The sequence below is a fragment of the Benincasa hispida genome, chromosome 6 (assembly GCF_027475165.1).
Source record: "Benincasa hispida cultivar pf3 chromosome 6, pf3_genome.v1.1, whole genome shotgun sequence".
In the NCBI taxonomy this organism is placed as follows: Eukaryota; Viridiplantae; Streptophyta; class Magnoliopsida; order Cucurbitales; family Cucurbitaceae; genus Benincasa; species Benincasa hispida.
In genome coordinates, this window is record NC_143483.1 from 8,429,283 (window position 1) to 8,445,711 (window position 16,429).

The window sequence follows — 16,429 nt, forward strand, 5'->3', positions numbered from 1 at the left end:
TTTTTTTTTTCTTTTCTTAAATCATCATATTCATAATTTAATTTTAAACTTGTCTGAAATAAGACTAAAAAAACTTAGTGCATAAATTTATGGGGGATTTTCAAATATAGGAAAATAAGAGATCCTATTTACATAAAATAGCATAAATTGTAAATAGTTTAATATTTTTTTTTTATGTATGAAAATTTTCCAAAATTTAATTAACAAGTTAGGGAAAAGAGAAAGGGAGAGTGATATTACTGAAGATTATGGTACATATAAAATTTAGGCCATCTAGAACATTTGTTTCAAGTATTTGAGATTTCTATATACAAGTATATTTGGAAAAATTACATACTATACCCCCCTAAAATTAAAACAAAACAAAAGTCTAACAAAAAGCCTATAATAATTTTAAAATATGGAGGAGCTGATGTATGATAATGATGAGTTCATCAAAATAATGATCACACATAATCATAATTCAGAAACCAACCATTACCCAAAATACATCAATAATTCCATAGACTTTCAAGATCTATTGGATCATCAGAACCCAATGATGGGTTGTGATTATCTTCAATTATTCCATTGCTAAAACCCGAAATCTCCACTTTTGGATTCATCAACATTCTCACCATGGAAGAATTTCCGCCCATCCAACCGGAATCTGCCGTGGTGGGGAAAGAAAACGCCGGTGCCAGCGCCGGAATTGTGGAGGAAGAAGAGAAATGATGGGGTGTGTAGGGTTTTGTGTCGTGGTTGGAGAAGCAGGTCACGCGTGATGCACGTGCGTCGACGGAGTACGGTGTTTGAGATTGCGAATATTCCATTAACGGCGGCAACGCAGGGGAATTCCGATGATCAGCATCGAAATGATTCTGTATCTGTGTTGGTAATTTCTCCGCAGAGCTTTTGTTGAAGATACGACAAATCACCCATTCATTCTGTGAAATAAATTAATGAATCAACACACATAAATATAAATTAATCCAATTAGAAAGAAAGAAAGAGAAAATACCTTAGTGGGTTTGAGAATTAGAGATGGAGAAAAGGGGAATTTGCCTTCCAAACGAAATTCATGCATAACCCAATTAGATTTCTCCCCTTTAGGAGCTCTTCCTCTATAAAACACCAAAGTTTTCTTCATACCCACAAGTTTCTTTCCTCTAAAAATCTCTTTATCTTTGCCAGTAGCTTTCCAATAACCAGATTCTGTAGCTCTGTTTGTTCTAAGGCCTGTTGGGTATTTCCTGTCCTTTACACAAAAAAAGTACCATTCCTTTTCGCCCATTTTCGCCCTCCCTAAACATAGAAAGAATGAATGAATAAACTCTGAATGAATCAAGAAAATGGGTTTAAATAATGAAAATAGTAAATACGAATTTACCAGGTAAATCCCAGGGCTCGGATTTGTTCAAATCGGCTTCACCAATGGCTATGGAAGAGAAATTAGTGTTGAGGACTTTAGGAGAAAGGTAATGAGTGATTAACTCTTCGTCGGTGGGATGAAATCGGAAACCGGGTGGTAGTTCAATGTGCTCATCTTCACACTCGTAATTGTGTGTCGTCGTCTTCCATAAATTGGTTTCCATTATGTTAGAAGAAGAAAAATTCATGGGATTAAACCCCAACACGCCTTAATATACACAGCTTTCCTGAACCCAAAGAAACGTGCTGCCTAACACAACTTCTTTCGTGGATTTTTTCAACTTTTTTTCCCCCTCAAATTATAATATTTGTCACCATCACTATCGTCACCATATGGATTCTATCCTTTATTTAAATTTCTCACACAAAATTCTTTTTTTTTAAAAAAAAAAAATTTAATTTTAAGCATAGCTTTGTATATAAAATATGTCTTCTTGATATAAATACATTGGTATAAGGCTAGACTACAACCGACTCGATGACAAACGTCGACAGCGTAGATATACGTATAGAGTTTGTGACGATAAAGTTAAGGGACCGGATCTTATTTTCAAAATTATGTTTGATTAATTGTGTGAACCTAAAACGAATGTTGAGATCACCAAAACATTGTAAGTATTTAAGATTTCTTATTATTGGGAAAAACCTCCCAGTTATACTGTAAAAATAAGCAGAAAAATGACAGAAAAATTAATAATACTAGAAATGACAAGAATTTACAGCCACATGAAAGAAATCTACTACGTGAAAGTTTGTTACAATCACTTACAATAATTATTTTTTATCACATCTTTACCACACAAAAAAAGAAATTAGAAAAAAAATATTTTAAAAAAATAAAGTTGTCACATGAAAGCATTTTATTGGACTATATTTGGGATGCACCAAAATAGGTACATCCAAGAGAGCACCCAAAATTTTCTCTTACAAGAATACTCTCTCAACTTTTATATTACTCATACCCTTTATCTATTCTCAAAATAGAGAATACATAAAATAAATTTAACTAGAGTTAGCACACTCAACTGATTCAAGTTTAGAATGTTTCTAACTCGGATCATTTGAAACTAAAGACATAGACTTCTTTTATAGTGCTTGAAACTAACATATTTAATATATATATATATATATATATATATTTTTTTTTATTCATTTAATTATATTTTTGGTTTTAGTTCAATTTAAAAAGTAACTATTACCCAAAAAGTCTTGATATCTGTTTGGTTCACCCTGTTGATCAAAACCCTCCCAAGATGGATAAAATTATAAAAACTGGGTTAGGTTTTTAAGAAGTATAACTCGAGAAGTGTTGAAATATATTGATTTGATTTTTAATAATTGGGTAGGTAACATATTAAGGGGTAATTATGTTAAGGATATTAATTGACCATATTAAGTAATCTAAAATATGAGACCCTAGACTTTTCCTTTAGATTAGTGTGGCTCAATGACTTACTAGCTAGCTATCATTAACTTTACAATAATTATGGTCGTGGGAACCTTACAATTTTTTCTACAATATGTGGGTAAGAAATTCGATTCTCTAGCTTTAAGATACTTGAATTATACCCGTGATAGCTAAAGTAAAGTTATATATAGAAAATTTTATGTTCTTTGATATATTGTATATACTTTTCTTAGGGGTAAGTGCAATAGGTAGCATTTTTTTAAATAATAACCAAGTATTTTAGTATTTTTAAAAAACTACAAATATATAACTAAATCCTATAAACGGTAGACTTCTATCACTAATAGAGTCCTACCAACGATATGGTCTATCATTTATAGGTTCTTACGAACAATATAGTCTATCATTGATAGACTATCTAAATTAAATTTTGCTAGATTGATACTTTTTTTTTTACATCATACTATATTTGCTAATACTTTGAACTTGATTTCTATATTTGCAACTGTCTCTTTTTTTAATCAATGTTGCTAATCAAATATTGAAAATGACATCTATCGTCAACTGAAGTATGACTCAAATTTAGTAGACGAAATATCATGTCACTAATCTGAAAGTCTATAGTTCGATCTTTACTCTGCGATTTAAAATTATCCTCCTTGAAAGTAGATTCTCTTTTAAATTTGTAAGTGTTAGTGTTAGAGGAATATACTATAACTCTCCCAATTAAAGAATTAAGCAAACAACCAAATAACCATAAATTAAAAAAGGATGAATTAGTTAGGCTATAATCAAAAGGAAAAGCATAACAGTCAAAATAATGTAGATAATTTTAAGAATTATAAATTTTATTTTGTAAAAATTACATAAAATAGTGATTATATTGATTAATTAGTAGGTGAGTTCAAGGCAATCAAAGTCGTGGTGTTAGTTGTTATTTAATTTATTAAAATAAAGTCATACGCGGTTTAAATTCATATTCAATGACTTTGTGTAGAGGCTGACTTCCTTTTTTCCTCCTATTTATTATTATTGGAAAATAAACACTTTATTATTTTACTCTTAAAAATAACGGACAAAAACACAAATAAGTGTATTCTCCAAAATTATGATAAATTAACATAATTTTCCAAGACATAATGTTATTATTATACATCAATATTATTATTTTCCATAAATATATAACTTTATTAAAACTACGTCACTCCTGAAAATACCTATACAAATATTTTTTGGAAAACAATTAAGTAAACATATTTTCAAAGATATTTTGTTCATGAACTTTAATTAAAAAAATGAAAATCAGTATTATATATATATATATATATTTGAAACTTTATATCTTGCATGTGACAACATTTGGGTGTCAATTGTTGGTCACATGCAAAATGATGATAATCAATGATTGAGTCAGAACTTATATCACTTAATATCAGCTTATCAAAAAAAAAAAAAACCAATTAATCAGTTAAATAGATTGATTTGATTTGATGAATTGATTGTTTACTTTTCTTTCCAATAGTTTTCATTATCATACAACTTTGAAGCTTTTACACCAATTCTATTTCAAAGTTATACCAATTTCCTTAACTTTTGTAAATATTTATTTAGTCTTTTGCATTTAATTCTTTTTTTCTTTTTAAATTTCATCAAAAGCTTATGTCATTTTATTTTATTTTATTTTTTACTTCGGTAGTATTTAGAGTGGGAGAATCCAATTTTTTTTAGTTTTATAAAATTGATTTTTAGTCCGTGAACTTAAATTTTTTCTTTTAAAGATAAATAGATTAGATATCTATATTAGACTTAAAATAAAAAGTTCTAGGAATTATTAGAAAAAAACTAATCGATTGTATTAAATATCTTTTAAATATTTTTTAAAGTTTGAGGACCTAATAAAACAAGATTAAAGTTTGTTGCCTTATTAAATTTGATTTCATGTATTTTAAAGACCAAATAGACACAAACTTAATAGTTTAAGTACTAAAAATCTAATTTAAGTAAAATTTAATATATAACCAGATAATCTCCTTTTTACTATAACATTATATATAGAATTTAAATAAAAGTTCAAAATAATAATAATAATAATAAGGCTTGTCCTCCTTTGTTCGATGTCCAAAGTTCTACCATCATTGTTAAGTAAGGGCATGATTATGATACAATTTTTTATTGACAATCATCTTCCAAATATCTCCACACTAATTTAATTAGAAATAAATACTCATAATTTTTGTTTCATTTTGTTTCACCCTAAAAGTATATCATTCAAGATAGTTTTCTTCACTTAATCTACGATCTTTCTCTTATATAACGATTATGAAGTTTTAATTGTATTCCCAACACGAACTACATTGATCAAAATATCGACATGTCGCAAAAAATTTAATGGACTTATTCCAAATGAAAAGCACTTTTTTATGCCCTCTTGGAAAAGATTGAATAATTTTAATAAGTGTACGGATAGTACGTTAAAAATATGACATTATATTCGTAAATGTACTGAATTAAATTAAAGAAATGAGTACAAGCAACTTATTAATTCACATATATATAGGAATTAAATTAAATATAACTGTCCTATAACTTTTTATCTGTTATTCTTATTATGCATGTTTTGAAAGATTGATTTTGGTTATATAATATTTATTTCATAAACTTAATTTTCGCCATGGTAAAAAATGAGAAAAGTTCAACCAGCACAAAATGTAGGTCAATTTTAAAATTAGAGATTTGATCTTCTTCCATATGGTAAAAAAAAATACATATTCTTTATTAGAAAGTGGTAACATGGATAAAAAAATATAAATAAGATAGTCCTCATCATTTTTCGTATTTTTAATTTTTATTTTTTAATAAATTGTATTTCAAATATTTTATTTGTCTCATTTTTTGAGAGATCTAGATCCGAAAGGAAAGAATTCATATAATTTATATAAAATAATTATGAAACAAATCTAAACGAAATTCCTAAAATACACTCCAAATTTATTTACCCATTTAAAATTAAGGAGGAGGATATGGATATACTATTAAATCACTAATCAACTAAAAAACTTAAGTTCATGGACTACTACAAATTTAATATTATATCAACATTCTTATTCATACACATTTTCTTCCATAACTTTAGTTATAAAATAGAAATGGGAATTTAAATTAGTTTCCTTTTAAATATAATCTTGTAATAAATGTGAATAATTAGAACTTTTAAAAAACTAATTCATTTGTAACATAATAGTATACTATACATAATTAATTATAATGACAAATAATGACTCTTCTTCATCGTCTAAAAAATAAAATTTTGAATTCTTAAAACTTCATCGACATAGTTCTTTAAAAGAATGAAAATTAATTTTTATTCCCTTTAAAAAGCTTTTAGTTTCTTTACAAGACATTTTGATAACTAAAGAAAAATAATGTTTTGTATTTTTTTTTTATATATGAATCGCATCACCGTCCATAGGTAAACTGATGTATTAATTTAATATGTAACCATCTTCACCTAAATAGTCCAATGTCAATTGACTAAAAAGATACTTTACAAATAGTTATGTCTCATTAATAAAGATCAAAATAAAAATTAAATAAAATAAAAGGATAAAATAGAGATGTAGATATTTTTCTCTCATTTCTCCATTCATTCATATATATATATATATAGCATAAAGGAATAATATATCTGACTGGATATAAGTTTTTAAAGTAAATAATAGCTAGAGGTAAGGATGGGTGGGGTCAGTTTTTTATAAAAATCGACACCGAAATCGACCATGTCGGTTTATTGGAAAAAAATCGAGCTCGCCAAATAGGGTAAGAAAACCGATCGGCCGACCGGTATATCAGGTCGGTCGGGTTCTGTTTAAGTCTACCGTACTGTTTTTTTTAAGAAAAAAAAAACTGAATGTGTGTTTAATTCAATGGGTTGGACTAACAATTAATTATTTGGATTTGGAATTGGATATAAATAGTAGGTTGGGCTAACAACTAATTATATTTAGTATTTACTTAAGAATAAAATGGGTTGTTTTTAAATATAGAAAAATGAACCAAAATATTTATAAAATATAGCAAAATTTTAGAACTATGAATGATAGATGCTGATAGACACTGATAGACTATCAATGACATTAATAGATACCGATAGACTTCTATCAGTGTCTATCAACGTCTATCATTGATAGTTATAAAATTTTGCTATATATCGTAAATATTTTCAACAGTTTTACTATTTGAAATAATTTTTCTAATAAAATATATTTTTAAATATTTAAAATAATATTTGTATATTTTATTTACAATAATTTCTCAACTTCCCGAATCCTGAGTACTTAAGACAATATGTTTTTTAATATTTAAAATAATGTTTAATATTTAATATATATATATATGTTTTATTAATTGCATTATGGGTCGGTTGGGTTCGGTCAAGAAATAGTATTTTTTTTAACCATCCGACCACCTCATCGGTTTTCTATTAAAAAACCGACCGCTAACTGAACTAGTTATTAAATCGTCTGTCTATTATCGGTTCGGTCGATTTCGATCGTTTGGATCGATTTTTTGGATTTCTGTACTCACCCCTATAAATAACCAGGCTTAAATTAGATTCATAATTATCCTTATACTTTTTTAAAAAAGAAAATTATCCTTATAATTGAAACATATTAGAGAAATGTGACAAGTTATTTATAAATCTAATAAAAAAAAAGACTCCATGGCATGACACATTTTTTAGTGCGCATGCCATTTTTGTTTTATTAATGTGTAAATTTGATGACTTTTATTAGTTGGAAAAAAATATTATTATATTAATACAATGCTTAAAAACATTGTTTTGATTGAGGAAAGCATGGTGGAGGTTGTGAGTAATCCTTTATCCATTAAACACAACGTTTTTTTTTCGATATTACGTGGTGAAAAAATTGACCATCTAACGTCGAAATTAAATTAATAATATAAATACTAGATTATTTGAATTTTATACCCACTTTAGCTTAAACATAACTTATTTACATACAATTACAAATAGCTTATCTATATTTATTTACTCATTATTATAACTATTTACTTCCTACTAAAATAGAAATTGTGTCGAGTGGGATCGGATAAGGAGATGCGTAGTAAGTTGTTCCGTGTTTTTTGGTGTACTTCCATATACTACATCTGGCAAGAGCGTAATCGGCGACTACATGAAGGTCGACCAAGGTCGATGTCTGCTCTGGTTCACCTTATGGTCTCTATGATTCGTACTCGTACTACTTCCGGCGGGTTGACCTTCTTGGTCTTATCTACTATGTGTACGGATGTTTTTTCTTTTTGAACTTCACGTTATTCTCTATTTTATAGCCCCTAGTTTGTGAGGTTTTGGGATCTTTTCTTTGTCTTTCACCTTGGTGGTTTGCGAGTTTGCGTTTATGTGTTGGTTTTGTTATCGTCTTATCCTGTTGGCTTTGTTTTGGTTTTGTTGCCTTGTCTTTGCTTGTGCTTTGTCGCTTTGATGCCTTGATCTCGGACTGTGGGATTTCCTTTGTTGTTGTATAATAATATCACATATTCTTAAAAAAAATAGGAATGTTTCATAAGCTTTGATTAAATGGTAATAAACATGTAATAAACATAATAAAACTTACAAAAATATGGAATTTAATTGAAATAGAGATCAAATTGGTATAGACCAAACTCGAATTTTAAGGTCAAATCGAGCATAACTCAATTGTCATATAAATATCTTAATAATTAAGAGGTCTATGGTTCAAATCTCCTAAAAACTTTTATCCAAAAATTATTCTTAAAAAAAATTCAGTTTAGGACCATTTATTTTGATATAAAAAATTGATATTTTATTTATATATGTAAAATAAGCTTTCTTTGTTTGGACTTGAGGGCAGGGAGTTGGTGCTTAGTAGCGTGCTTAGTTCAATAATCTCAAGCTATGCCAAAAAACCTAGGTAAGACAGCTTTCCCATCACTAATTTTTTAAGATAAATTTGTCCTTTTTATTTGGACAATTTTTTTAAAAAAATTGTCTTTTAACTTCAATTTTGAGGAGTGTGAAGATTTATATTAACTAGTGTTAAAGTAAAGTTTTAAAAATAGATTTAAAAGTCTTTAAAATAATTTTTATTACTTTAATAATGAAATGACATTTTATATTAAATAAGTATATTTAAAAAAAACTCAAAAACTAAAATGTAATTACTTATTTAGTTTGATTATGTTTCATGTTTTCAAATTCACTAGTTCAATATATATTTATTTAACCGAAAATATAGATCTTATTTCTAAAAATTGTTTTTGAATGATATGATCTAAACAATGTAAATTTTTATGTTTTTATTATATCTAGATTTTGAATTTTAAATTTAGAATTATAGGATTATATTTTAAAAAAATATAAAAATGTTTAGAACTATAGTATTTTTGTGATAAACTCATTTTATTTATTTTTTAAATTAAAGTATGGATTATGTAATTCTTTTATAAATTATAATATTCACAAATTAATAATCCTACAAAAAAAAATTAATATAAACATATTCATAAATAAATTAATAGTAATTTACATTCAACCTAAAAATAATGAGTAATCTATAACTAGTTTCATGATTTATAAATATAGTATCTTACCTTTTCTCTTTTTGTTAATATTTATTTGGAACCATTTTTTAGAACATCATGATCAAACCGATGGAAATAAACCTCTAGGTCGTCCTTAGATCTGAAAAAAGAAAACTACCGATTCATTATTTGACACGTTATTAAATAATTTTAATTTATTATTTATTTATTTTATAAAAATTCTCAGCCGCCATAGTCAGATAAAAAACTGAGTCAGCATCCACTTGGCGAATTCTCATTGGTCACTTGGCAAAATAATAAACCAAACATCGTTGACCAGTTACCAAATAACCCCATTTATAATTCTATGTGGGACCCTGCTTCATTGTTCCCGACAAGACCCTCCATGAGAAGACACTGACGTGGCACCACTTGATTGGCGTAAATGTATTATAGTCCAAAACTTGTAGAGGATTTGACCAAAAGTTAGGCTTTTGTTTTTTTGTTTTTTGTTTTAATTTGGAAAAAATTCAAAAGTTAGGTTACGCAATTAGATTAGATTAATTATTGGAATTATATAAAAGGTTAGCTGTGGACTTTGGAAATTAGGTAAATCAAAACGGCGTTGAAGATAAGCACAAAGCTTAATTTTTATTACTAAAATATTGAAGATATTAAATTAAAAATTTATTAAACCCTCGTGTCAAATTTTAGCCAACCAGCTTGTATTCACATTATTGGTCACAACGTCCAAATTTTAAATACTTATAAAGAAAGAAAAGATAAATCCGAATTCAATTCGATTACGTAAATTAATTTGTTCAAAGAAAGAATATAATTTGATAGAGTACCATAAAGTTTCCTATTTAACAAATAAACTTTAGTTTTTATGCGCATCGTTATGGAATCAAAGCTTCACAAAACTTCATGACATTATTAATATATTATTGCCTCCTAGTCCTAAGTTCCTAGCTACATTTGCAACATTCCTAGTTTAAAAATATTTTTTTTTTCAAAAACAATACATCGCATTGGGTATGAATATTTAAGCCTTTTAAATGAATTAAGTAAAAAACGTTAACCACTCTTATTAAATTTTTTCTCTATTTACTATATTTTTTTAAGAAAAACGTAGAGTTTTTTTTTTAAAAAAAAAAAAAAAATTAAAATCTCTTTTAATATATATGGTCAATAGTGAAATAAGAACGTCTTATTTTTCTTATATTCATACTTTTTAAAGTAGGTAACCGTCCAATTTCAAAAGTACTCTCATGGTCAAGAAAAACAAAAGGCTATATTAGTATTATAATTAGGACTATCTAAATCTCATTTATTACGGATCAACTTCTTTTATATATCTTCATTAATACTATTCTACCTTTTATATGATAAAAACCTTCTAAGAGAAAATTTTCTATGTGAGAAGAGTGCTGAGTGCATATGCATTGATTATTCCAATGGACGAAATTTCATGGGGGCTCTTCTATTAAAGTATTCGCTAAAAAAAAAATCTAATCTAATATATATTATAATTCTTTTTAATATTGAGTATATGCGTTTCATAATTAAAAAAGATTAAACTAATATTTTAGTAAATTATTTTTAAGAGAATAGAAATAATTAAGCAATTTCCCCCAATTAAATTTTAAATAAAATTTTTGAATTTTTATATGAAACAAACATATCACGAGTATGTACAAAATCTTAGTTAATTTCTAACCAAGGTAAAACCTAGACACACACTATCCATTGAAGGTCCCATAAATTTTTTTCTATAAGTAATATAATAAAGTTGTTGGTTATAAAGAATTGGTAGGTGTACTAACAACATTTCATTCCAACTTGGGTTATATCATATATAATATACTCATTGATTTCATTGTTTGTTTCCTGTTTGACAACTGTCGTGGGTGAATTTGAACACGAAGAAATAGACCAAAAATCAAAAGAAAAAAAATAAGGGAAAGATAAATAACAAAATAAAGTGAACTTAATTCACATAAATCCAAGTACCCACTGATTAATTATCTTATCATATCTAATCCTAACTTATTAATATTAGAAAAGTTCCATATCATCCTTATCATAAGAGGAAAAAATAAACTTTATCTCCTTCTCCCTATAAATACATCATCATTATAATTCCATATGAAGTAACTTAATCTAGAATGTAAACTTTTACATTTTTTCCCCATTCTACAATTTTAGTCTCTGACTTTGGCATCAGAGTCTTTTTTCTTTGTTTTGTAGGACCTTTTTTTCCTTAGATTACAAATTTATAGTTATTATCACATGAAGGTCAGGTAGATTTTTCTCTATCCAAAATATGTCATCAACAACAATTATTAGTACAATATGAAATAGAGAAAAATTTGTCACTAACGATGCGTTTAGAGAGTCTAAAAGTGTTTTTTTAAGTCTAAATATTATTATTCTATTTAAACCCAATCTATCAATTTTACCGTGCAAGTTTTTATGTAGAATATGGATAAGAGATTCAAACCACAAATCTTTTGATTGCCAACACATATGTTGACATTTCACCGTTGATTTTTTAAAAAGGAAAAACCATAAGCCACTCTGCTAAATCTAATGATTTTCATTAGAATATTCAATAATATATATTACCCAATCAAACTTATAACCAAAAACATATCGTTGTTGGAGAACGTATTGGCCGGTTTGATAAGTTATTTATCACTTTAATTAGATTGTGTTGGACTTTTGGAAACCATAATAACTAAAAGTTTCAATCAAACTCTCTTTTAGAGAGCACAAATCTTAATTATTAAAAAAAAACAGTTGAATAAAGAAGCTTCAGTCCAAAATTCAAACCCACCACTCAATATTGTCATGGTCTAAATAGTAGACAGAAATGATGAAACATAAAACATTACCTTAATATATCCAATGATAAGACAAGAAAATTAAATTAATAATCCGGTAAAACTTTATATTATAAAACATAAGAAAGAAAAAGTATAGTGCGTGGAAATTAAATAATATAATTTCCTATGATATTAAAGTCAATGAACAAACAGTTGCATATAGGATAATGTAAATAAAAGGGTTTGATTTTGGTCCATGTGTAACGCTTAGTCACTGCCAAGTTGGTAGCCTATTATTTAATATTATGAGGGGAATGTGGTTTTGATTTGGTGGAAATTAACATCGTAGGCCGAGATTATGATATTGCATTATTTTATGTTATTGAAAAATAGTAATACCAACCTAATAATTATTTTGAAATTTGCCTATTTGTACTACCTTGTTCAATTGATTAAAATAGATAACGAACTTGATCTAGAGATAAAAATCAACGTTTGAAATCTCTAACTCTTACATGTTGATAACTTAAATCATTTTTTTATATTGTTTGATGAAAAAATTCAAATCTCAAATCTCTTAGTTCGAAGATAAATATATCTAAATCAATTAAGTTATGTTAGATGATATAATGTTAAATTTACTTTCATCCATTAGCTTAAACTTTTGTATCAATCGGTGATTTAAGTTGTTATCAAATCTGGTGGTCTAGGGAGGTCCTATGTTCATACCCATGCATTGCTTAATTAAGTTGATAAAATATTTTATTATATAATTTATCTTCATAAATTTGATATTAAATATTTATCTTTATGGGTTAGTTGTAATACTTTTAGGGAGATGGTTAATGCTAAAATGAAATTGATTTGTTAATCCACCGCAAGAAATTTGGATTTTGATGTTGGTTGAAAAACAAAAAACGGATATATAATGTCAGTTTAAAAAAATCTAGATCTTTAGTGTCAGTTTTAAACCGACATTAAAGGTATATTTTAATTAGGCTACAATGTCGGTTTAACACCGACGTTGTAGATACTCATTTATTTTTTTCCTTTAGTAAAAAATATCCTTCTTTCATTTCTCTATCTTTCTTCTATCTCCTTTCTCACTTCTCTCCTCCAAACCCTCTTGCCTTCCATCATCACCATTCGTCTTCATCGTTCATCAGCTCATGGAGGTGCAAGTCGTGCATATCTTCGTTCGCTTGACGTTCGCCGTTCAAATCTCTATTCGTTCGTCGTTTGCTCGTGCAGCTTCGTTCAGTGTCGGTCAGCTTGTCTTGTGTAGGTTCATTCATCGTTTAACTCAAAACATTACAGGAGATCACATTTCAAAAGAAGAATTCATAAAAGCACAAGGAAAGAAAGAAGAAAAGCACAACGTACTTTAAGAGTTATTATCATAAATTAAAATTTCGCTTAGGCGCATTTGATGATTTATTTCTCAAGAGATAAAGTTCTTATCGTAACCTATGCTTTTGTCAAACCTCATTGTCATTGCTTGTGATGATCGTCTTCCTTCGCAGGAGATAAAGTTGGAATGGGGCAAGGGTTTAGCTAAAAAACGAGAAGCAAAAGCTGAACTTATGGAATTAGAACTTGAGAAGGATAGACCATTTGCACAGACAAGGTAAAACTGAGTACTCTTGGATTTTAGATTTATCTGTACTTCTTCGGGGATATCAAATAAAATTGGAAGGATACAAAGGGTACAAAGATTATTTTATTATTACCTGTGTGCCTCTATTACCTATACATTGAATGGTTTATCATTTATGAATGGATACTCTACCATTTTATTTTTAGTATCATTGTTGTCTTTCCTTTTATTTCCTTCTTTAGGATCCATAATTGTTAGAGATTTCCTAATTTCTGGATAGTTGTTTATAAGGTTTTTTTTTTAAAATTTTTTTTTTTTTTAATGTTTATGCATTATTTGTCCAAATGATTTCTTTTGCAATATGGTTAGTTTCTAACTCAATATGGTTTAATTTGTAACGTATTTTGGGCACAAACAAGCTTGAAGAAAAGAAGGTTTTCTCTTCATTATTGAGTTTAATTGCTTCTTTGTTTAATTTTTTGTTAAGCATTTGGTTTATCCTGAAATTCTTCAATATTATACTTAGTTTAAATCCTCTATTTTTTGGAAGATATATCATTAATTTTACATGGGGTTCATATGTGTATCAACATAATAATCCAACACATAGATTATTGTATTAAATGGGAAAATTTGAGTAGATGTTAGATATTAATGTAAATCAAATCTTATTAATATATGTCCAATGGAATTTTGAAGTGGTTTGAAAAAAAATTACACACGAGATTTTTTTTTTTTAATTTGTTCTTTTATTCTTAGTCGTTATAGTAAATTAGATATGGAGTAAAAAGTGTTCAACCTTTTTTATCTCTAGCTTGGGATAATGTATTTTAACTGGTTAAAATGTACTCAAATTGAGATGAAAAAAATTTGTTATCCTATCAAACCTTTTTTAAAATTATTAAATTACGATGAGTCTCAGATTAATTTTAATATATTTTTTATTGGGGTAAAATAACGATAAGAATAGGGATTGAATTTCCTATCTCGAGTGTAGAAACATTGTCTACTGCCATTGAATTAATCTCACTAGAGCAATTAATCTTAAATTTAATTTACAGAACCACAAATAACCTTAGTTTAAGAGTTGGACTAAAAAGAGAGCATCATAGATCATCTGCATCCTGTATAGTATTATTAATTACTATAACAATTGTTATATATATAGCACAGCAAGTAATATCGACTAAAACTTTAAATGATTATAAAAAATAAAAAAAATGGCCGTCATTTCAATTTTATATTTTAAATGATTTTTGTTACTATTTCTGACGTGGTGTTCGGTGACTTTACCTATTTTCGTTTTTTCCCCAAGTTTTTGTTTTTTTATTTAAAAAACAAACCCTTGAATTTAATATAATTACAATTTTCAACTGCACCTTGTAGCTGTAGGCATAAATATTACGTCATCGAGAAGAAATATACCTTATAGTTATTAAACAACATCATGTAGAATATTCGCATTAGAATGGCAGTTTTTTGTTACTATTTATTCATTACTTTAATTAACACTTGACCAAGATATAATTAATTTTTTTTAGTATAAAGAAGAATATAAGAAGGAAAAAACTTACACAAATTAATGTAAGACGATCATGGTTGATAGCTGCTTTTTCTTAATAGAAGTGTTCTTCAATCCAAATTTACGGCTTAGGAATCGTCATATTCCATATTATTATTATTGACGGAATTTGGGATTGAACATAATAGATCGAAAAACCGAGCTGATCGAATAGAAAATTTCAAAGCGACAATTGTAAAAAAAAAATAAAATTAAAGAATAAAACGATCAAACCGATCGACTTTTACTCCTTAACAATCTAAATAAATTTGAATATTTACTAAATCAACCAATACTCACCCCTACATGGATTGTTAATCCCCGCAATGACCTTGAGTGAAGGCATTTCATTGCAAATGTTTAGCTATTAATATTATTACTTATTCATGGTAAATGTTGAATGTATTGTATTATGTTCAAGGTTTCATTTGCATGGTAACATATCATTATTTTAATGTTGAATAATATTTTTATTTTTAGCTTTTAATATTATTTTTTTACAATTATGAAAACCTATATATTTAACTTGATCACCTACAAAAATAAGTTTGTAATATGTACTTTATTTGTTAGGTGTTGAAAATATAGCAATCAGATCCAAAATATTAGCAAATATAGCATAACGTAAGAAAATTTGTAAATATGAAAAATTTAAATCTAACTCCTAGAGTCTATGAGTGCTAGACCATATCTCTAATAGGAGTCATCGTTGATAAATTATTCTATATTTATAATTTTTTAAAAATATTGTTATACACTTAATTATTTATTCTAAAAGTACTTTCCATTATAATTACCATTATTTTATATTTGAATTGGCTTAATTAACATTTAATTCTTCAATTTTTTTGGTTAAATTGCAATCTCAATCCTTATGTTTGATATTATAAGTTTCAAATTGCTCATATACTTAAAAGATTGGTTTTGATATGAACTTAGTTTTATTTTTTTTAAAAAAAAAAAAATAGCTCTTTTTTTCCTTCGAATTATTTAGGATGATTTTATCAAAATCATACGAACCATTTATCAAGTTTTAATCAAACTATAAGAACTAATTTTTA

General features: G+C 27.0%; 1 protein-coding gene across 1 annotated transcript; it reads right to left on the reverse strand.

The window, feature by feature from the left end:
* Positions 1–236: 236 nt before the first annotated feature.
* On the reverse strand, positions 237–1,742 carry LOC120080234 (NAC domain-containing protein 92-like). Its single transcript, XM_039034819.2, has 3 exons — positions 1,370–1,742; positions 1,001–1,284; positions 237–926 (listed from the first exon to the last, which is right to left on the reverse strand). The coding sequence occupies exons 1-3, from the start codon at positions 1,596–1,598 to the stop codon at positions 492–494; spliced, it is 948 nt and encodes a 315-aa protein (XP_038890747.1). The 5' UTR covers positions 1,599–1,742; the 3' UTR covers positions 237–491.
* Between the last annotated feature and the right edge of the window lie 14,687 nt (positions 1,743–16,429).

Coding starts and splice junctions, on each gene's coding strand:
- LOC120080234 (XM_039034819.2), bottom strand. CDS start 1,598: ATGAATTTTTCTTCTTCTAACATAATGGAAACCAATTTATGGAAGACG. Junction 1,285..1,369: donor CGAGCCCTGGGATTTACCTG/GTAAATTCGTAT, acceptor TTCTATGTTTAG/GGAGGGCGAAAATGGGCGAA. Junction 927..1,000: donor TAATTCTCAAACCCACTAAG/GTATTTTCTCTT, acceptor TTTATTTCACAG/AATGAATGGGTGATTTGTCG.